The 23,683-nt window shown below is 45.3% G+C and overlaps 1 protein-coding gene across 1 annotated transcript in view; it reads right to left on the bottom strand.

Moving 5' to 3' along the window:
- SMG6 (SMG6 nonsense mediated mRNA decay factor) overlaps nt 1–23,676 on the bottom strand; it is a 283,804-nt gene extending 260,128 nt beyond the window's left edge. Inside the window, exons 1-7 of the mRNA XM_056127857.1 lie at nt 23,482–23,676; nt 19,219–20,962; nt 18,518–18,710; nt 17,601–17,711; nt 13,521–13,627; nt 12,976–13,054; nt 1,709–1,819 (exon numbers count right to left, since the gene is read on the bottom strand). Of these exons, the coding sequence (XP_055983832.1) occupies nt 1,709–1,819; nt 12,976–13,054; nt 13,521–13,627; nt 17,601–17,711; nt 18,518–18,710; nt 19,219–20,962; nt 23,482–23,569 (2,433 nt within the window). The 5' untranslated portion in view covers nt 23,570–23,676. The remainder of the gene's footprint in view (nt 1–1,708; nt 1,820–12,975; nt 13,055–13,520; nt 13,628–17,600; nt 17,712–18,517; nt 18,711–19,218; nt 20,963–23,481) is intronic.
- Between the last annotated feature and the right edge of the window lie 7 nt (nt 23,677–23,683).

Raw genomic sequence — 23,683 nt, 5'->3', positions numbered from 1 at the left:
CCTGAGTGCAGAGCCAGGAGTAACCCCTGTGCATCGCCAGGTGTGACCCAAAAAGAAAAAAAAAAAAAGAATTGGAAACATGGGGGCTGGAGCGATAGCACAGAGCATAGGGTGTTTGCCTTGCACGCAGCCAACATGGCCAACCTGGGTTCGATTCCCAGCATCCCATATGGTCCCTCGAGCACCACCAGGAGTAATTCCTGAGCGCGTGAGCCAGGAGTAACCCCTGAGCATCGCTGGGTGTGACCCAAAAAGAAAAAAAAAGTTTTATAAAAAAAAATATTTAGAAACATGGATCAGAGCGATCACATGGTGGGCAGGGCTCTTGCTTTGTACATGCCAACCTGGTCTGATCCCTGGCATCCTATATGGTTCCTCAACCCCACCAGGAGTGATCCCTGCGTAGAGAGCCAGGAGTAAGCCCTGTACCACAACATGTGGCACAAAAAAGAAAGAAAGAAAGAAAGAAAGAAAGAAAGAAAGAAAGAAAGAAAGAAAAGAAAAGAAATCTGAAAGTAATCCAAGTACCTAAGAACATTAAAGTAGATAAAGCAACTATAATATGCTGGTTAGAGAGATAATACAGCAGGTAAAATGTCTGTCTTGCATGTGGTCAACTGGGTTCAATTCCCAGCATCCTATATGGTACCAAGTCCCTCCAGGAGTGATTCCCGAGTGCAAAGTTAGGAGTAAGTCCTGAGTACCACTAAGAATGTCTCAAAACCAAAATTAAGTTCAAAAAAGAAGAAAGATAAGGGCTGGAGTGATAGAACGGTGGGCAATATGTTTGCCTTGCACCTATCTAACTCAGGTTCGATCCTGGCTCCCCATATAATCCCTGAGCACCATAAGGAGTGATCCGTGAGTGCTGAGCCAGAAATAAGCCCTGCTCATGGCCAAGTACAGCCCCAATACCAGAAAACAAAATCAATATATTAATTAATTAAAGATGAAGTCCTGCAATTTGCTGCTATGTAGATAAAACTAGAGGGTATTATGCCACATGGAATCAGAGGAAGAGAGACAGAATGATCGCTCTCATGAAGAGTAATGGTAAAGAAATAGTAAGGTATTAAAAAGCAGCAAATGATAACTCATCATGAGAGGCAGCCTACTGACTGAGATTTGTTACAAGGGAGTAGAGGTTGGAAGGGACCTAAGACAGTGGTAGAGGGACACTGGTACTCTGGTGGTGAATGTGGTATAGCAACACTGTACACTTGAAACATTTCTATTAACAGCATTGTATATCATGGTGCCTATATTAAAAAATTAAAGTAAAATAAAACAAAATCGGGCTGGAGCAATAGCACAGCGGGTAGGGCGTTTGCCTTGCAAGCGGCCAACATGGCCGACCCGAGTTCGATTCCTCCGCCCCTCTCGGAGAGCCCGGCAAGCTACCGGGAGTATCTCGCCCGCACGGCAAAGCCTGGCAAGCTCCCCGTGACGTATTCAATATGCCAAACACAGCAACAACAAGTCTCACGATGGAGATGTTACTGGGCCCGCTCAAGCAAATCGATGAACAACGGGAGGACAATGAGAGTGACAGTGAAAACAAAATCAGCTTGGTTTTGTTCAGGTTCTGAGTTTCTATCAGCACACCCAAATGGGACCCCCTCAAAGACATTAGTCATCACTAAGGAAACAGGGCACAGAGAAAAACATTTTTCTAGGAAGGAGTGATTCTGCTGGCATCCCCACTCACCTTTCGTTTGGTCTCTTCAAACAAACTCATGAGACTCTCCTTGGCAGTCAAGATAGGGTTGCTGGCCGCTAAACTGCGCATATAATAATACACAGCATCAAGCTTTCTTCTCTGTGAAGAAAAAAAAAAGCCAGAAACATATTAAGTTAACTTGAATCAGCTGACAAAGGAAATTCTATCTTTCTCCATCTGTGCCCCAAGCTGTGAGGAAGTCCAATAAGAAAAATAGGATGAGGGGCTGGAGCAATAGCACAGCAGGTAGGGCGTTTGCCCTGCACGCGGCAAACCTGGGTTCAATTTCCAGCATCCCATACGGTCCCCCAAGTACCTCCAGGAGTACTTCCTGAGTGCATGAGCCAGGAGTAACCCCTAAGCATCGCTGGGTGTGACCCAAAAAAAAGAAAAAAAAAGAAAAATAGGATGCTATCCATGGGAGAATCCGAGATAATGACATCAGAGATCCCTTCTTGCATAGCATACTACAGTGTACAGGCAATATTTAGGAGCAAAGTACTCAGAATAAGGGAGAAGAGAATAAAGAGTCTCATAAAATATAAGAGGCAATGTTTGGGTTTCTAAGGAGGAAAAAAAGGCTTATCTATTTTTAATTTTTTGGTTTTTGCTGCTCAGAGCTTATTCTTAACTCTGTGCTCAGGGATCACTCTGGAGAGCTTTGGGAGACCCTATGCAGTGCCAGGAATCAAACATGGGTTGGCCACATGCAAGGTAAGTGCCCTAGTGGCTGTACTACTATTCAGTGAAGTTAATTATTTTAAAAACTATTAAATGTGGAGCTAGAAATAATATGGCAGTAGGGCACTTACCTTTCATGCGGTTCACCCAGGTTTGATCCCTGGCATCTCATATGGTCTCCAGAGTAACCAGGAATAACCCCTGAGCACAGAGGCAGGAGTAGCCCATTAACCCTTGAGCACTACCAGGTGTGCCCCCTCTCAAAAAAAAGAAAAAGACTAGCCTGGGATATAGCTCACAGAAAGGATTGGAGCACATGCTTTGCATTGCAGGAAACCCGGTTTCAATTCTTGGCACTTCATGGAACCCTGAGCCACCAGGAAAAAAACCTAACAATGAACTATAAATAGTTCCCAAGCACAGATGGGTGTGGCCCCCAAATCCAAAACTAAAATTATAAATAACAATGGCAACGCTAATGACCAAAACTGTGAGGTAACAGTGACCAGAATTTCATAAATATAAACTCTAAAGTTAAGAACATTAGGGCAGGAGCCAGAATGATAGTACAGTGGGTAGGGTATTTGCCTTGCACGCAGCCAACCCAGGTTCAATCCTCAGCGAAAAAGAAAAATAAGAATGCTAGGGCAGGCGGGGGGGGCTGGAAAGATAGTACAGTGAGTAGGGCACTTGCTTTGCAAGAAGCCAACACAAATTCGATCCTCAGTACCCCATATAGCCACAAGCTAAGGGGCAATCGCTGAGTACAGAGCTAGGAATAAGGACCTCCAGGTGTGAGCCAAAAACAAACAAAAAGAAGAGATTATAAACTTGACTAACAAGAAAGATCAAATCCTGAATATGCCAGTTCTTTGTGTTTGGGTATCTATCTCCCCAGAAGTGCTGGAAGTGAGCAGGAAGCCATATGGTAAGAAAATCAGATCCAGGACCTCGTGCATATCAGGCATGCACTCCAGCCCTTTGAGTCAGCTCTCTGGGTCATAAGCCAGGAGTTAGATCTAGTTCTGACTGCTTAAGTTCACATTTTCTTTCCTTCCTTCCTTCCTTCCTTCCTTCCTTCCGGGATGGAAAGGTGGGGGGAAGGGGGCATACCTAGAGATGCTCAGGGATGACTCTTGATAGGGCGGGGCTGAGGGGAACAATAAGGGATGTCAGAGATCTAACCCCATTGGCCATGTGCAAGGCAAGCACCCTACCCAAAACAGTATCATTCCTGCCATAAGTTCACTATTTTTTTTTCTTTTTGGGTCACACACACAGGGGTTACTCCTGGTTTTGAACTCAGGAATTACTCCTGGTGGTGCTCAAGGGACCAATGGGATGCTGCGAATCAAACTCGGGTTAGCTGCATGCAAGCCAAATGCCCTACCCGCTGTACTATCCCTCCAGCCCCAAGTTCACTTTTTAGTGAAAATGCTGACTCTGCTGAGAAAAGGAAATATAAAATGATCGATCACTCAATGAATTCAGCAAGTACTTCAAAAAGTACACTATTGAGGCCAGATCTAAAATACAGCAGGTAAGTTGCCCAGGTTCAATCTCTAGCATCACATATGGTCCTCCAGAGCACAATAAGAAGCAAGCGTCCTGAGCACAACTGGGTGTGATAAAAATCAAAGGGGATATGATAAAAAAAAAAAAGTCCATTTTATCAAAAAAAAGGGGGGAAAGGGGCAAAAGAAGAAAAGAGAAAGACAGTAAAGCGAAGTTGAAAAGACTATCACAAAAGACTTCCTATCTCTTCAAATACATTTTTACCCTCTTTTTCTGACACAAAGACACAAAATGCATCAATAGTACTAGTTTCTGTAAGCCTGTAACTGTACCTACCTCACCTACTAATAAAGAGAGAAAAAGAGAGAGAGAGAGAGAGAGAGAGAGAGAGAGAGAGAGAGAGAGAGAGAGAGCGCGCGTACTGACAACCCTGGAAAAAAATAAAAAATAAATAAAAATAATACTAGTTTCTGTCTTTCCATAACGTCTACTCATTTTCCAAATTTTAATTTTTGCATTCATTTAGAACAGTTAAAGGCAGAAGCTCTGTAGTCACTTGCCTAAGTGTAAATGTGGTCTTGCCATTTAAGTACAACCACAAGCAGGTCAACCTCATTTTATAAAATTTTTAAAAATCTCAATTTATATCTTAAAAATTTTTAGTGTAGCATGATAATGAGAATTTTGAAGATTTGGTTATATAGCAGTGAACTAAACTACACTACAATATAGTTAAAAATGGATAAGATGGAGGCCAGTGAGATAAAATTCTAAAGAAAGGTAGTAAGAGGTATCAAGAATATGCTGCTGGCAGGTAAGGTGCTTGCCTTGTGCATGCTAACCTGGATTCAATTCTGGTATCTCACATGGTCCCCCAAGCCCCACTCCTTCCACCCACCCCAGGAATGAGTGATCCCTGAGCAGAGCCAGTCAGTTCCAGAGTACCAATGGATGTGACCCAAAACCCAAAATAAATAAATAAAAAGAGTGATAGCACAGCGGGTAGGGCATTCGCCTTACAAGCGGCCAACATGGCCGACCCGAGTTCGATTCCTCCGCCCCTCTCGGAGAGCCCGGCAAGCTACCGAGAGTATTCGATATGCCAGACACAGTAACAACAAAGTCTCCAATGGAGACGTTACTGGGCCCGCTCGAGCAAAAATCTCCATTTATAAAATGGAGATATTTATGGGCTGGAGCGGTAGCACAGCGGTAGGGCGTTTTCCTTGCACACAGCCAGCCCGGCCCAGCCAGGTTCGATTCCTCCGCCCCTCTCGAAGAGCCCGGCAAGCTACTGAGAGTATCTCACCCACACAGCAAAGCCTGGCAAGCTACCCATGATATATTCGATATGCCAAACACAGTAACAACAAAGTCTCCAATGGAGACGTTACTGGGCCCGCTCCAGCAAGTCAATGAACAACGGGAGGACAGTGTTTGTTGTGTTCTAAAATATTAAAACTCAAGTGACACGCATTGTTTAGTATATCTGATACAACATTATAGCAAGTTTTTTAATAGAAGGCACATGCCACAGCACCTGGAGGGGAGGAAAAGGGGGGAGGAGGGGTTTCTACGTCACAGCAATTCTCATCCTGAGTTGGCGCTCAGCAGGCAGTGCTCAATGGTATTCAGGGACCCCCAGGCTACACTTGATGGTACTGGAGAGTGGGGGTGCTTCAATCAAGCACAGGACATCACACAGGCCAGATGTGCTCTGCCATTTAACCTGTCACCTCCCCAAGTAGGAATTACTTCCATCATTCCAATTTATGGCAATCCTATCTATACCACTAACTTTAGCACTGCAGCACTGTCTTCCCGTTGTTTATCGATTTGCTCGAGCGGGCACCAGGAAAGTCTCCACTGTGAGACTTGTTGTTACTGTTTTTGGCATATCAAATATGCCATGGGGAGCTTGCCAGGCTCTGCCGTGCAGGTGGGATACTCTCGATGGCTTGCCAGGCTCTCTGAGAGAGACAGAGGAATCGAACCAGGGTTGGCCGCATACAAGGCAAACACCCTACTCACTGTGCTATCACTCCACCCAGATACACACTAGGCTTTAAAAATTATTAATGTTCACTACCCAGGGGCTGGAGCAATAGCACAGAGGGTAGGGCGTTTGGCTTGCACGCGGCCAACCCGGGTTCAATTCCCAGCATCCCATATGGTCCCCTGAGCACCGCCAGGGGTAATTCCTGAGCGCAGAGCCAGGAGTAACCCCTGTGCACTTCCAGGTGTGACCCAAAAATCAAAAAAAAAGAAAAAGTTCATTACCCAGTTTAAAAAATAAAACGTTATCAGTACAACTGAAATCCTTAATCTGATTACTCTAACACTCATTTTCTTTTTCAAGGTAATCATTATCCTGAATACGAAATATACCACAAGCATGCACAAAATGAAATATTACTCAGTCATAAGATAAAGTCATGCAGTTTACTGCTACATTGAGGGACCTGGAGAGGATCACGTGAGTGAAGTTAGTTAGAGGGAGAGAGAATGACACAGAATGATCTCTCATATGGAGGACATAAAGAAACATAACGGTGGAATAACGAATACTCATACACTGTGGAAACAAAGAACATGAGAACTGGCTCTCAGAAGGAAACCTGCCACTTGAGAGGCTGGGAGATAGGACAAGGAGGGAAGCATTCAACCAGGAAGAGATGATGCTGAAAGGCAATAAAGTGTTAGTTTATGAAACCCTATGAGCAACAGTATTATAACGCAGTACAAAAACTTATTTTTAAAAAGTTCTTCTAGTGGAGTTCATGCCCAATACAATTAGCCTAATCAATGGCTGAATAAATAGTAATACTCCTACATTAAAATAAAATATAAAATAAGGGGCTGGAGGGATAGCACAGCAGGTAGGGCATTTGCCTTCCACGTGGCCAAGCCGGGTTCGATTCCCAGCATCCCATAATGTCCCCCGAGCACTGCCAGGAGTAATTCCTGAGTGCAGAGCCAGAAGTAACCCCTGAGCATCGCTGGGTGTGACCCAAAAAGCAAAAATAAATAAATAAATAAAAATAAAAAATAATTAAAAAATTAAAAAATAAAAAGTTCTTCTAGGAGTCCAGGGTGATAGGCAATGGGTAGGGGGTAAGGTGTTTGCCTTGCACGTGGCCGACCTGGGTCCAATCCCCAGTATCCCATATCGACCCCCAAGCACCGCCGTAGTAATTCCTGAGTGCAGAGCCAGGAGTAACCCCTGAACATTGTTGGGTATGACACAAAAAAACAAAATAATAATAATAAAAATAATAATAGAAAGTTCTTCTAGGTTTGAGGTCGGAGGAATCCTTAAGGAGAAAAAAAAATTTTAAATAAAGTGCCTCTCATAGAAGCAAACTGGTAGGTAAGAGTCAAATTGGGGGTCAGGGGGGCATTAGTGGAAGGAAAGAGACACTGGCAAATGGATTTGTGTTGAAACATTTTATGTTTAAAACCCAATCACAAGTAACCATAATTTCACAGTGACGAATTTAGAAAAAATATTTTTAGGTGGCCAGGGTATAGGGTGTTTGCCTTGTATGCGGCGTGACCCAGATTCAATCCCCGGCATCCCATATGGTCCGAGTAATTCCTGATTACAGAGATAGGAGTAACCCTTGAACACTGCTGGGTGTGGCCTCCCACCCCTGAAAAAAAAGACTTTTTTAGAGTCTTCCCTAGTGGTGTCTGGGGGACCATGAAATTGCTAAAGATCAAATCTGGACCTCTGCTTAAGAAGTATGAACACCAGTCGTTTGAACTATCACTCAGGTCTCTTTTTTCCCTAATTTTTATTTATTTATTTATTTATTTATTTTGCTTTTTTGGGTCACACCTGGTGATGCTCAGGGGTTACTCCTGGCTTTGCACTCAGAAATCACTCCTGGCGGTGCTCAGGGGACCATATGGGATGCTGGGAATCGAACCTGGATCAGCCGCGTGCAAGGCAAACACCCTACCCACTGTGCTATTGCTCCAGCTCCTTTCCCTAATTTTTAAAATGAAACTAGCTAAAGAATGATATTTCTCCAGATAGCCAATACGCATGTGAAAAGATACTCAAAATTATTAGTCTATGAAAATGCAAATCAAACCACAAAGAGATACATCTCACACTCACATAATTTGTAGACACCAACAGATTTTTAAATGGAAAAAGTCCAGAATGATCTATACAGTGTTGAAGGAAAAGAGTCAAGGACCAGAGAGCTAATGCAGCAGATGACTTAGATGTACCCTGTCCAGGTTTAATCCCCAGAGCAATGCCAGGAGTGATCTCTGAGCACAGAACAAGGAGTAAACCCTGAGCACTGCCAGGTGTGGCCCCAAAACACTTTTGCCTTGCACAGAACAGACCTGAATTTGATCCCTAATACCCATATGGTTTCCCAAGCACAGCCAATAATGATGATCTCTGAGCACAGAACCAGGATGAAGCCATGAGCTGAGCACTGCCAGATTTGGCCCCAAAACAAATAAAACGAAAAGCCAAAAGAATAAACAAGATTCGGGCTGAGGTCAGAAAAACAGTAATATTCCAGAGACAAGGGCACTTGCATACACGTCAGACCATGGTATGGCCCCCAAATACAAAATCAAAAAAAAAAAAGAAGAAGAAAATGAACAAAGGGATTACATAAAACTAAACTTTTTGCCCTACAAAATTAACAATGACTAGCTGCTGAGTGTCCCACTTGACCACTCCTGATTTGCCCTAAGCAATTAGGTAGAAGTAGCCCCTGAGCACACCAGGTGTGGTCCAAAAACTAAAGAAAAATAAGAAACAATGATAGGAATGAAAAAACACACTACTGGGGCCACAGCAATAGTACAGCAAATATGGTGCTTCCCTTACACACAGCCAACCTGACCCGGCACCCCAGATGGTCACCCGGAGCACCGCCAAGAGTAATTCCTGCATGCAGAGCCATAAGTGACCCCTGAGAATTGCCTGGTGTGACCCAAAAGCTTCAAAAAAGAAAAAAAGAAAGAAAAGAATCAATACATTTGAAGAAACTTTTATCAGAAATTACATTACTGAATCAATAATTTTAGTCCACAATCATTAGGAATTTCTTTAAAACATTTGTTAAATAGGGGTTGAAGCAACAGCACAGCAGGTAAGGCATCTGCCCTGCACGCAGAAAATCTGGGTTCGATTCCCAGCATCCCATCTGGTCCCCCAAGCACCGCCAGGAGAAATTCCTGAGTTCAGAGCCAGGAATAACCCCTGTGCATCACCAAACACAGGTGTAATCCAAGGAGAAAAAAAAAAAGTTTGTGAAATAGGGAAGATGGTACATGTTGCCTTCATGTAGCTACAGCATATTCCTAGTACCACATACAATCCCCTGGGCACCACCAGGTGTCACTTTTGAGCACGGAGTCATGACTAACCCGAGAACTAGCAGGTGTGGCCCAAAAACCAAACTGAATAACCAAACTGAATAACCATTTTGAAATAAATACAAATATTAAACCAAGGGGCCAGAGTGACAGTACAGCAAGTAGGGCGCTTGCCTCGCACACAGCCAACCAGGCTTCATTCCCTGCATCTCATATGATCCCCCGTGCACCCCAGGTATGACCGAGGAGTAAGTTCTAAGCACCACAGGGTGTGAACCAGAAACAAAATAAATACATGTTAGCCAAAGAAATTGGGGAAAGGCAATTAATTTTATGAAAATAAAACTTTCTACTTGTTGGTTGACCTGGGGAGATGGTCCAATGGGCTAGAGTACATGCTTTGTTTTTTGGGTTTTTTTTTTGGTTTTTGTTTTTTGTTTTTTTGGGTTTTTTTTTTTTGCTTTTTGGGTCACACCCGGTGATGCACAGGGGTCACTCCTGGCTCTGCACTCAGGAATCACTCCTGGTGGTACTCAGGGGACCATATGGGATGCTGGGAATCGAACCTGAGTCGGCCGCATGCAAGGCAAACGCCCTACCTGCTGTGCTATCACTCCAGCCCCTAGAGTACATGCTTTGTATCTGGAGCCCTGGGTTCAATCTCTGGCACTGCATGGTCCCCTGAACTCCAGGCTGATATGGCCCAGAAACCATCAGAGTCAGAAAGAGAGTACAAGGGTTAAGGAGCTTGCCTTGCATGCAGCCAACCCCAGTTAGGTCTCCAGCACCAAACATAGTCCCTAGAACTCAGGAGTGGCAGCGAAGCACAAAGCCAGGAAAAAGTCCTGAGCACAGATGGATGTGGCCCAAAAATTTTTTAAAAAGAGTGACAGTGAATAAAAAGGAACCAAGACTCTGGCCAGTGAGGGCTAGTTGAAGACTTTAAGGAAAAGAGGTTTAAAATGTCTTATTTTCCTTCTAGAAATGAGTAATGTAATTCAATAGGATAGGCAAGGGAACAAGATCCAGACCAGAAGTCAGGTCAAAAACAGAAAGTGCTGGACTAGAGAGACAACACATTGGGTAAGACATGCATGCAACTGACTGGGGTACAATCCTTGGTACTTCATGTGGTCCCCTGAGCATCATCAGGAGTGATCCCTGAGCACAGAGACAGGAGTAAGTTCTCAGCACAGCATGGTGTGGCCCCAATCACAAACAAGTAGACTAGGAATGTGGCTCATGTAACACAGCACATGTCCTACATATATAAAACTCTCAGTTCAATCCCTGGCACCAAATGCCCTCTAACTTCAGCAATATGGCAGGTGTTCCTAGTGGCCCAGAACTCTGCTGAGTGTGACCCCTAAAACAATAGCAACAGCAAAAAATTATTTGGATGTGGGTTAAGCCATCCTCACGAAAGTTCAAAAAAGGAACCAGAATACCTGGATTCATGTTTCCACCAAAAGAGAACTGGTAGTTTTATAAACAATTAAGAGTGGTTTTTGGGGGCTGGAGCGATAGCACAGCGGGTAGGGCGTTCGCCTTACAAGCGGCCAACATGGCCGACCCGAGTTCGATTCCTCCGCCCCTCTCGGAGAGCCCGGCAAGCTACCGAGAGTATTCGATATGCCAGACACAGTAACAACAAAGTCTCCAATGGAGACGTTACTGGGCCCGCTCGAGCAAATCGATGATCAACGGGAGGGCCTTTACCTTTACCTTTGGGGGCCAGAGTGATACTACAGAAAGGGCTCTTACCTTGCACATGGCTGACACAGGTTGGATTCCCAGCACCCCATATGGCTGGTCCCCTGAGCTCACCAGGAGTGATCCCTGAGCACAGAGCCATAAGTAACACCTAAGCATGACCAGGTGTGGTCCAAAAACAAACAAGAAAAAGAACAAAGTGGTTCCAGACTAGAATAAGATGAAAGACAAATTCAAACTAAAGAATCTCTGAAACAGGGGGTATGGTGCCGCCAGCAGGTCAGTCTGTACCTGTGAGGTGAGTGCATCAGCAACCTGATGGTACCTTCAGACTTCCAGATACCCCAAAATTGCTGCTGTGCCTTTGGTCAGCCCCAAAAACTTGGGGCAAAGTTTACCAAGAAAGTAAACGGCCAAAAGTTAGGTATGTGAGAGACACACCCACAAACCACCTCCGGCTCAGCTATGTAATTGGAGGCAAGACCTTTCTGGTTCCTGATCAAACTGCTTAATGGCCATGATCCCAGAGACTCAGATACAAATCTTGAAACCCAACGGCTTTTGGCAGATATGAATCTGGTCCCTGGAGTAGGTTACGGGTGCCAGGCCACCCCAGGTGGGAATAGGTTTCGTGCCTTGGTCTGTTTCCCCTAGCAGGCCCAGTGGCCACCATCCTCCAGAGGCCACTGGACAGTCAGGTTTGAGTCCGCAGTCATGAGACATGCGGGGCCTCACGGGATGGGGGTAGAGCCAGCCCTTTCCTCCCCGTTCCAACTAGACCCCAAGTCGCCGCCGACAAACGGCCTCTCTGGCTCCTGATCAAGCTGTTTAATGGCATGATCCCAGAGACTCAGAAACAAATCTCAAAACCAAGCAGCTTTTGCAGAAATGTGTCTGGTCTCTGCAATAGGTTACTGTCACCGGGCCACCCCAGGGGGGAAAAAGTGCTGTCCCTCCGCCTGCTCCCCCTTGGCGGCTCAGTGGCCACCATCTTCCAGAGGCCATTGGACAGTCAGGTTTGGGCCAGCAGTGATGAGACACGCGAGGCCTCAAGGAATGGGGGTGGAGCCGGCCCTTTCCTCCCCACCCCAATAAGACCCCAAGTCACCACCAATGAACGGCCTCTCTGGCTCCTGATTAAGCTGCTTAATGGCCATGATCCCAGAGACTCAGGAACAAATCTCAGGACCCAGCAGGTTTTGGAAGAAATCCCTTCAGATTTGTTAAAATTTCAGAATTTTGAAATCACACAGCCACTACTGCAGCCGCGCAACATCGTATGTTATTCATAACCAGCAATAGAAAACAAATTTTCCATTGTTGCCTTTTCGGCAGATCTGAGTGTTGGGGTAAAATCCCAAATAATAATGGTGGGTCTGGTGTCAAAATACTGAATGTAATCAAAGTAGAGAGAGAGTAATGTGGAATCATCTGCCCCACAGGTAAGAGGAAGGTGTGCGATGGGGGTATACTGGTGTTTTTGGTGGTGGAGAATGGGCACTGGTGAAGATATGGGTGTTTCATTGTATGACTGAGAAAAAAAAAGACTCTGAAACATACCTTTAGGGAAAAAAAAGGAGAAGCTGGGTAGATAGTACACAGGTTGTGGGTTTGCACACAGTCAACCCAGTTCAATCTCTGGCACTACATTCGGTCCCCAAGCACTGCGAAGAATGACCACTGGGCTGAGAGTCAGGGTGAGTAGTGCTGAGTGTAGTCCAAAAACAAAGTGAGCTGAGTAGTGCTGGGTGTGGTCCAAAAACAAAGCAAACGAAAAAGAGAGTAACAGGTAGGTTGGCAGGGTGGAGCACTAGTCTTGCAGAAAGCCAGGAGTTAAGTCCTGAGCACCAAAAACAAACAAAACAAAAAAGTGGGAGCTATTCTCTGGGGCCATAATGATCAGATGAAATGAGCTGATTTACTCTCTAAATGAAATCCAGATTTCTACATGAAATAACCTGAAAATCACTTCCTCTGTCCACAGGATTTCTTACCGTATATACTGCCAACAGAGCCAACTGGTTATAGGGCCGCCCATTCTTGGGAGCAATATGCTGGGCCTTCAGGTACCAACTGGAATACAAAAAACATTCTTTTAAATGCTAGTGTCAGTTCTTTCCCAATTTATCATATGACAGACTTATTACTTAAAATGTAAAACAGAGTGTCAGATATAACCCTAGCATCATAAAAGCATGACTACAGAGACCAACAGGGACACCTGTAAAACATTCATATGCAAGGCATCTAAACTGACCCATTGCTCTTTAAAATAAAAGATTTAGGTAAAAGCCACACAGAAGGGGCTGGAGCAATAGCACAGTGGGTAGGGCATTTGCCTTGCACATGGCCAACCCAGGTTCGATTCCCAGCATCCCATAAAGTCCCCCGAGCACCACCAAGAGTAATTCCTGAGTGCAGAGCCAGGAGAAAGCCCTGTACATCACTGGTGTGACCCAAAGAGCAAAACAAAACAAAATTAACAAAAAAAAAAATGGCGACACAAGAAAGAAAGGCAATGAACAATAAGCAAAAGTACCTGCGTGCTTTCCCATAGTTTGCTGTGTCGTTGGCTTGCTCCCGATACCTAGCAATATCTCCTTGGCAAATCATACATCGCTGGGCACTTATCAAGGCATATTTCACCTTCAAGAGAAACAATGAGTTAATAATATACCCAAGAAATCCTAACTTCAGTTTCAAAGAACAAAGATGGAATCAAATGACAGCAGGGCTGGAGAGAGTGTACAGCGGGCAGGGAACTTGCCTTACAAGCAGCCAACCCAGTTTAATTGCTGGCACCCCATATGGTCTCCCAAGCCCCACACGGAGTGGTCACTGAGCACAGAGTCAGATATAAGCCCTGAATACAGCCAGGTGTGGCCAAAAACAAAAATGACAAAGCAGCACTAATAAGGCACTAGTGGTCCTCATCAAAACAAAGCATTCAGTCTAATCTTAAGCAAAAAAAAAAAAAAATAGCCAACCATGTGATCAAAATTTACTGAGAAAGACTAGCAGAGTGCTGGGGCTGGAGCAATAGTATAGCTTGCCTTGCCTACAGTCAACCAGTATCCCATATCATCTCCAGAGATTGCTAGGAGTAATCCCTGAGCACAGAGTCAAGAGTCAGCCTTGATCAGCCCCAGGTGTAGCCCCCTCCCACACACACACACACACACACACACACACCCAAAAAAGAAAAGGAAAGAAAGAAAAGAAAAAAGGGAAGGAAGAAAGGAAGAAATGGAGGGAGGGAGGAAGAGAGGAAGGAAAGATTAGCAGACTGCAGAGAAAGTTAACATTCTGAAAGTAAGAGTCAGGAGATTTATGTAACAGATGCAAAATTTTAAGGACCAGGAAAACAGCTCAAAGCTTTGCATGCTGGAGGCCTAAGTTTGATTCCCAGTGCTGTATGATCTTCTAAACACCGCCAGAGAGTGAACCCCCACACCACACCACTCAGCACCATGCCAAGAATAAGTAACCCCTGAGCACTGTCTGATGTGACTCCAGAACAACAAAAAAAGAAGTTGCAGAAAAAATTTAGGTCTTTGTGACTCCAGAAATCAGTTTCTTCACCTGAATATAAAAATGTATATTTCACAGGATAGCAGGAGAGAACAAGTATAAAAATAGCATTGCAAATTATAAACTAATATATGTTGTAAACAATAGTTTAGGCGAGGGAGATAGCTCAAAGAGTTAGTATGTGTACTTGCTTTTCAAATCTATGTTGTCCCTTAAACGTGTATCTCACTTCTTGTCTCTTTGTTAACTTTTTCCACTCTGAAGAAGCCCACGTTCTTTCTATTTGCTTTGGGTTTTGTTTCGGGGCCACGTCCAGTGCTGCTCAAGGGTTACTCCTGGCTCTGTGCTCAGGAATTAACTCCTGGAATGCTCAGGGGACCATATAGGATGCCGGTGATCAAACCCTAGTCAGCCATGTGCAAGGCAAGTCCCTGACCCACTGTACTATCTCTCCGGCCCCACGCAGAACCCCATATTGTCCCTTGAACATGTATTTCCTTTCTTTCACTTTTCACACATCTTTCTAAGCAAATTTCATTCAATAAAAACTATCTTGTTTCACTAAAAACATGTTTTGCATGCAGAAGACCCAGGTTAAAACCCCAGCACTCCAAAGTCCATGGAATACTACTGAGGGCAACCCCTACTCCTAAATTATATGCCAGGAGTATCCCAAACTCTGTCGGATCTGTTTCCCTCCCCTCCCCTACACTGAAAAGTCAACTGTTCCAGGCCAGAGAGATGGAACAGCAGAAAGGGCACTTGTCTTCCATGTGGTCAATGAGAATTCTATATGGTCCCCTGTACTGCAGCAGAAATAAGCCCCTAGGCTTCTGATTATTACCATTCTTACCCAACCCTGATCCAAATCCATTCACTTGCCAGAGTAGACTGCTCTAAAAACAAAGCTGGCTCAATGGCAGGACATATGCCCTAGTTTTAATTCCTGGCACCACAAAAATGAATAAACAAGGACCCAAAAAAATAACACACTGGCCGCACCGGAGCAATAGTACAGCAAATAGGATGTTTGCCTTGCACGTAGTTGACCTAGATTGGATCCTCAGCATCCAATATGGTCCCCAGAGCACCGCCAAGAGTAATTCCTGAGTGAAAGTCAGAAGTAATTCCTGAGTATTACCAGGTGGCTTAAAAACAAAAAACAAACAAAAAAAAGCATCATAGTGGCTTAGAGCACCTGCCCTTCAAGTGTATCAGCATGAGTTCAAATCTTGGGGTTCCTATATGTGCCAAGCGAGGATCTGGAAGTTGCTGTCCAAACTATGCACTCATGCCATCTGCAATCCTTGCCACTGCAAAACATTTCTGGTCATACAGCAGCCACTGAGCACCAATAAAAGCGGTGCAACCCATAACTAAAAAGTAGGCACAGGGGCTAGAGCGATAGCAAAACAGGTAGGGCGCTTGCCTTGCACGTAGCCGACCCGGGTTCGATTCCCAGCATCCCATATGGTCCCCTGAGCACCGCCAGGAGTAATTCCTGAGTGCATGAGCCAGGAGTAATCCCTGTGCATTGCCGGGTGTGAACCAAAAAGCAAAAAAATAAATAAAAAATAAAAAGTAGGCACAACTAAAAAGACATGTGAATACCAAGACCAAGAAGTGAGACCTCTAGCAAGCAGCCATGTGAGAATCATGGTTATCCCCAATGAGCACAACCATAACCTGTGTGTCTCAAATGAAAGTGTGAGATCAAGCAAGCATATGTGCACGCACACAACTAAAGGAGTCAAAGTTCATTGAACACTGCCAGCCAAACGTGCAAGCACAACAGTTAAAATGTAAGAGCACCACAGTCAAGGGTGTGTGCAACCCCTGCCATTACAACAAAGAGAAAGAGGAATGGAAGACGTTAAAAAAAAGAACAGGCGAAAAAAAAAAAATAAAATGAATAAAAGGAAGAAAACTATACTATCCACTTGCTAAAAATCTATCTCAGAGCTTTCAGAATGACCCCAGACTTCAGCATAACTAACTAGAAGGGCCAGAGCAATAGTACAACAGGTAGGGTGCTTGCCTTGCACACAGCAGAACCAGATTTGATCCCTGGCACCACATATGGTCCCTGAGCCTGCTGGAAGTGATCCCTGAGCACAGAGTCAGGAAAAAGCCTTAAGCACCACCATGTGTGACAAAAAATAAGTAACATACTAGAGTTTATGACCTATTCTTTACTATTTCATTACTCTGCCTCCTGTTCTCAACTCTACGTTACAAACAGCAGCTGGAGCAATAGTACAGTGGCTGACCCAGCTTCAATCCCCAGCATCCCATATGGTCCCCCAAATACCTCCAGGAGTAATTCCTGAGTGCAGAGCCAGGAGTAACTCCTGAGCATCACTGAGTGTGGTCCAAAAAGCAAACAAACAAACAAAAAAATACAAATAGCATATTTAACTTGTTGCACTTTTCCAAGACCTGGTTCTTTCCTTCCTGTGCCACTTCTGATCCTAATTAAAGTCAACCTGACAATCTCTTAGAGTTACCTGAGCCCACCAGACTAAATCAAATCCACTTCTCTCTATGCTCCTTTAAGGTTCTTTTTTTTTTCTGGGGGGGGGGGGCCGCTTTTGGCTTCTGACTCACACCTGATGATGCTCAGGGGTTACTCCTTTTTGTACTCAGGAATTACTCCTGGTGGTGTTCGGGAGTTGGGATGCCAGGATTGGTCACAGCCACTCTCCATCCACTGTACCATCCACTCCAGCCCCTCCTTCAAGGCTCTTTATATGCCATGATCAGTTTACTTCAGATATTACCTTGTAATTCTCAAAACAAACTTTTATTCCTTTAACTTCAATACCCAGCACTGCACCTAACACCTGATTCTAAATAAATGCTCACTAATAGATGAGTAAATATAAGGTAAAGGAGACAGACAGTACAGAGGATAAGGCATTTGCCTTGCATTAAATGGACCCCAGTTCAATCCCCAGCACCACACAGTCCCTCCAGAACACTATGAATGACCTTCAAGCACCACTGGGTGTGGCCCAGCCCTCCACACACACATAAAAAACACACACACACATACATATTTATCTGTAAGATAAAGAAAAAGGCTTACTGTCTTGCGTAATGGCTTGCTGCGAATGGCAAGACCATCCATGTAGTCTTCCAATTTGAACTTGTAAGTAACCTGCAGCTTCTGAAGCAAGCTATCAAAGAAGTCACTACCCTGTAAAGGGAAAAATTAAGTAACTTGGGGCTATAAGAATAGTACAATGGGTAGGGCACTTGCTTTGCATGCAACTAACTCAGGTCCAATTCCTGCCACCCCATATGGTCCCCCAAGCCCTGCCAGAAATGATACGTGAATGCACAGCAAGGAATAAGCCCTGAACACGGGGTGTGGCTCAAAAAAGAAAAAAAGAATAAAATCAGTCCCTTTTGATCAAATCTACCCACCAAAAACTGGGGCAAATAACACATTTACAGGTTAGTATTTACCCACTCCATATAGACACTTACATTTAACAGTCAATAAATAAGTACAAAACAAATGCATAGCATAAGCCTCTCCATAGTTTAAAAAGATATGAACACACACAATTATCCTTACCCCCGCAAAGACATTTAAAAAGCTTGCAAGCTCAGAACTTAAATTGATGAGGCCAGAGTGATAGTATAGCAGGTAAGGCATTTGCCTTGCACTTGACTGACCCGGGTTTGATTCCAAGCAACCCATGTGGTCCTTCAAACACCGCCAAGAGTAATTCCTGAGTGCAAAGCCAGGCATAACCCCTGAGCATTGCTAGCAGTGACCAAAACACACAAATTCAAAAAAAAAAAAAAAACAGAAGAACTAAAATTGTCAATAAGGTATGGCCTCAAGGAAGCAACAGAGAAGGGTAGATCTAAACCCAAAAACAGAACATGCAGTTTTTGTCAATGTCTTTCTAGTACCCAGCATTTCTAGTGACAAAAGTCTAATAACAACTACAAGATGCTGAATTCTTTAGCCTACAGACAATGAAGGTTTACCTCATCCAAGAGCTCCAAAAGTCTGTTCCGTATCTGTTCTGGGTTCTCAACATTTGGATCCTTGAGAAGCTGTCTGAACTTCTCAATCACCTGATAGAAAGCATTCTTCCACAGGATCTGATCCACATTCTGATTATCAGAGAATTCAATATCTAACAGAATACAGCGCTCATATAGCTGCAGTAGTTCAGCTCTGAAATAAAATACATGCAAATGCTAAACCCACTATTTAAGCTTCCTTCAGATAAAAAAAAAAATAACACCCTACTTGACAGGAAATCCAAATGGCCACACCAGGTAGAGTACTCTAGTTTTCATTCCATAGAGCAGAATGTCATTCTAAAAAGAGTCATATCTTAGAAATTAGCTTTTCCCCATGTGCCTATACCTAAATTTAACAGTGGAAATAAGATCTTTGCAAGTTAGCTGTTGTTCATTTTTTGGAATTCTGGAAAGTCTTTCCTTTACCACGTCCTAATTCCATGCTCTTTTTTTCCTTAAAGAAACTCTGAGCATAATCATTTCAAGAACCAGAAACATCATTTTCTCTTCTGCTCATTTCCCAAGCATGGCTCTGATAGAAACACCAAGTGAGAAACACCCAGTGTTGGCCTATCAGTTTCAACCTCTATCGGTTAGAGGAGCCTAAACTCCTCCAGCTTATCCCTATTTCCTTTTAGTAAGGACAGAACACACCATACCTGAGCTGAGCCATCTTCTCCAGGCCTTCAGGACTGATGCGGTCCCTGGAGAGCAGGTTACTGAGTTGCAGTTCCTGGTTGTCAGCCACCCGGAGAAGCCTGTGTAGCTCTTGTTGCTGCATGTTCCTCATGTGCTGCTCCATCTCCTCGGGACTCAAGGAGCTGGCAGGAAGAGGGCTACAAACATACTGTCCTGATGGAGCTGGAAAGCCTGGGTAGTAAGGTCCCGGATACACACCATTCGTAGGACCCACTGGATACTGTAGAGGACCATAGCCTGTATAAGGATACTGGGAGGCAGGGCCTGGTGTTCGGGGGTAATAATAAGGGTTGTCAGAGTTTTGAAACTTATAGTAAGATGCCTGAGCCTGTCGTGAGTCACCCCAAGATGTAGGGCTCACTTCATCATCGGTGTCCAAGAAATGTAGCTGAGGTGTCTGGCTCTTTAGAGCAGGTTTCTGATCAGGATTGTTAGGGTCCCATAATCGTCGTGTGGTGCCTCCACGACCCCAACTCCGAGATCCTTTACTACCAGATCCAAATAAAAGCCGAGGTGCCAAGGATGTAGATTCTGGAGAACCAGCTGAATTAACAGATAGAGTGGTATGAGCAGGCAGAATCAAAATGCCACGCCCACGACCTCGAAGTTCTTGTTTCAGGTTTTTGCTCTCCTGCTTCTCAGACTTGCCAGCAATGCTCATGGCTTTATCAGGCTTTATCCTCTCCACAACTTCTCTGGCTGATTTGATTGTGGTAGAATCTTTGTTCATGGTTTCTGCATCAAAAGTGACACGAAGAGTGCCTCGGTTTTCTTTACCATTGCCTTTCTGCTCGCCCTCCCCCCGGCCAGACCAACTTCTTTCTAAAGGTTTCTTCTTTTCTGAGCTCCTCCTGAGCCCATCAGGCTCATCAATTCTGTCCTCATCTAAAGAGTCAGTTGAAGACATAGATACTTGTTTCTTCAACCGGGGTCTTTCCTTGGTTCGATCCTGACGGCGGCGGCGACATCCATTATCAGTCATGCCAGCCCCTTCAGCACTATTGTTGCTCCCAGCTGAACTGGTACTGCAAGTGCGATACCGGTTCCTTCGTTTGTCTGAGCGGGAATAGCGCTTTGCAGAACCAGGTTTCCCCTGTGCAGGGTCATCGGTCACTTTCTTTACCCCCTCACCCCCCTTTTCAATCCTCTTTCCTTTTTCTCCCTTTACAGCAAGTCTTACTCTGTCATTGTCTGGGTTCTTTTCTGCCTCATCTTTGTCTGGTTTATTCACAGTGTCCTCTTTCATATTTGCCCTACTCTCATTTTCCTCCACTCTCAGTTGTTCAACCTGGTTAAGGATTTCTTCCTCATCTACTCGGCTATTTATTTCTTTGGTAATAGTCTGCAAACGCCTTCCAGGCTGATATATTTGCATGTCCGGTTTCTTAGTTCTCTTGATAATTCTTAGACTTCGATCCTCTTGTCCGGCAGTCCTAGGAAAGGAATCCTGTACCCGAAGGTTTTCTGGTTCTACGGGACCATTTTGCTGTTGGTTGTTTAAATCCTTACAAACATCTTTAATGAGCTGTGTACCATTTCCAACAACAGAAGAATCTCGGTCATTAACAATTTCATCTTTACATTCATCACTCCCAGAGGGTTCCTTGATTTTAATTTTGTTCCTTAGTCGAGAAAGACCAGGCTTATATATTTCCAGATCTGGACGTCTATTATCTTTACGTTGCCTTGTTTCCTTCATGTTTTCTGTAATGTTAGAAAAAGCAAAGAGTAGACTAAAATAAAGGAGGAAGGGAGTGGGAGGAGATCATTCTGGCAAACTAACAGAAAAGTCAAGCAAGAATTACGAAGAAAAATACTAATATTTGGGACCAAAGAGAAAGGAGAGGAATTAAGGTACTTGTCTTGCCCACAGCTAACATGGGTTCAATCCACAGCACCACGTGTGGTTTTCCATGCCCCACTAAGAATGATCCCTGAGCGCAGAGCCAGGAGTAAGCCCTGAGCACCGTTGGGTGTGGCTCAACTGCCACAAAAATAAAATAAGGGCTAAGATTAGTGGACAATAAACAAAGTTTCCGTAGAAGAAAAGATTCTACTAGGTGTACAGTATTTGTTGATCAACTGACAGGCCTAAGAACTTAACTGTACTAGAACTACCAGCACAATTACATAAATGGAGGGAAAGGAAGCATATGCCTACTCAAGCGATATTCAGATGCCTAAGACCCCAAACTACTCATCATTGTCAGAATAAAAGACATCTGTTTCAGCACTGATGGTTCTCTTATGAGAGAACCATGTATCCATGGTTCTTGTACCCATATTAACCTGTTCTTCTGCCTCTACATTTTTCCAGGTGGCTAAGTTCTTTTAACATATTAATGGAATGGGGCAGGGATGGGAGGTGAGCTGGAGGGAGAAGGGGGCATGCATAACCACAGTTCCGGACATCTCTCAAGAAAAAACTTACAACTCCAGTCTCTGAACTTGGCTGAAACAACCCTCTTCTTTATACCAATTATCCAACAGCACATACCTCTTCTTGAAGCTAACAGAAAGAAGCAGTTCCTTTCACATTCTTCAACTCCACTCATGCTCACCAATGCTCTCACAGCAGCCAGCAGAGTCATTCCAGACTATCATCATTAGAATACTGAGACTAACTGCTACTATGATGATGGAATATGAAAAGGAAAAAGTTCCATGAGGGAGCTTTCCCTGCAAGATGATGGAAGTACTGTGACATGCTCTCAAAATACTCAGGACGGAGGCACTCAAGTATGAAGCTTACGAGAGTTCAGCACCACTCGCCAGGTTCCATGAACTTGCTGAATGACAGAGAAGCAAGCATCTATTTTTTGTATGTTATCTTTCGCTATGAAGGAGAGAGCCTACTACAAATAGCCACCAAACATGTCCTTTGGGAAATAACAGAAATTAGTGTGATTACTCAGTACTCAAAAAGAATGCTAGGTAAGACCCTATGACTGATCTATAAACACCAACTCAAACGAAATCCTCAAGAATCATATTCCTCCAGCAGCACCTCTAATGAGAAAGATATCACTTCAGTGGGCTGGAGCAACAGCGGCAGAGCGTTTGCCTTGGGCGCAGCCCGGTTCGATTCCTCCGCCCCTCTCGGAGAGCCCCGCAAGCTACCGAGAGTATTTCCCCTGCACGGCAAAGCCTGGCAAACTACCCGAGACATATTCAATATGCCAAACACAGTAACAAGTCTCAAAATGAAGACGTTACTGGGCCCGCTGGATGAACAGCGCGAGACAGTGCTATCACTTCAGTATTTTTCAGAGGTTGAAAGAGACTGCTTCACCAAGTGAAGAGAGTTAAAACAGTCTGTCTGGCTCCAGAACAGCTCAGCCTCAGCAGCCTTTGTGCAACGTGGGTGAAGCGGGCCAGGAGAAGCGCTACTACGACTTCTTCTGGAGTAGGGGAAAGGGAACCTGACTGAATCCAATTCAATTCGTTGGCAATGAAAACTAACTCCCCAGACTTGGGCCGCGGACCTGCACCAGCACAGCGACCATCCTACACAACCCCACTGCCTAAGAGCCCACTGCCTAAGAGTGTGGCACTACGATCTTCCGTGGGGCTCTCCCGGTGAAGCTGGAGACTTCAAGCCGCAGGTGGGCATCCTGAAACAAACCGCTCCCACACAAGCTGAAGCCCGACGCGTGTCAGGTGCGTTCAAGGGGATCCCGGAAGCCTCCTGGAGCACAACCTTCAGAAGCCAGTGGGGGGGGGGGGGGGGGTCAACCGTTCTATCATCTGAACTTCCCCCGGTTCCTCTCGCCAGCGCTGCTGGAGAGATGGCGGGATAGGCCTAGAGGGGAGTCCCGTGAGATCAGGACACGCCAGAGACCTCCACCAGACCCCGGCACCCCAGGGCTGTCCGTGTCCGCTGAAGGCTGCGAATCCACGGCTACTCTGAGAGCAGGAGCAAAGGGGAACAGTCACCTTCGCGGGGCGGAGTGGGGGAGGGAGGCGGAGGGAAGGGGCGGAGGCAGGAGCTCGGGCTGGGTCCTCACGGAGGGGTCCCACGCTGGGAAAGCCCGAGGACTCCACGCCAGCCCTCGGGCAGGACCGCGGCGGAAGCCCGCCCTCGCCCCCCGCCCCCACTGTGGGGCGCAGGGGCGGGGACACCCGAGTACCGTGGGCACCGCCGGGAGGAGGAAGAGGAGGTGGAGAGGGCCGGGGAGGCGGGGCGGGCAGGCCCGGCCCCGGAGCGGGGCGGCGCGACTCACCTCTGCTCCCGGCCTGCGGGGTCAGAGTGGCCAGGATCCCTCGTAGTTCCGACGCCGAGATCCGGACCCGCTCCAGCCCCTCCGCCATCTTCGCGGCTGCTGCTCCAGCTGCAGCCACTCCGCCGCCACCGCGCGCAGCCAGGAAACCACGACGGCCGGGCGGTGCGCGCTCTCCTCCGCCTCCCACCCTTTTCCCCGCCCC

Source organism: Sorex fumeus, unplaced genomic scaffold (assembly GCF_029834395.1).
Source record: "Sorex fumeus unplaced genomic scaffold, SorFum_2.1 ptg000063l, whole genome shotgun sequence".
Classification (NCBI taxonomy): Eukaryota; Metazoa; Chordata; class Mammalia; order Eulipotyphla; family Soricidae; genus Sorex; species Sorex fumeus.
The sequence above is the reverse complement of the archived record's forward strand: the minus strand, read 5'-3'. Positions and strand labels throughout refer to the sequence as shown.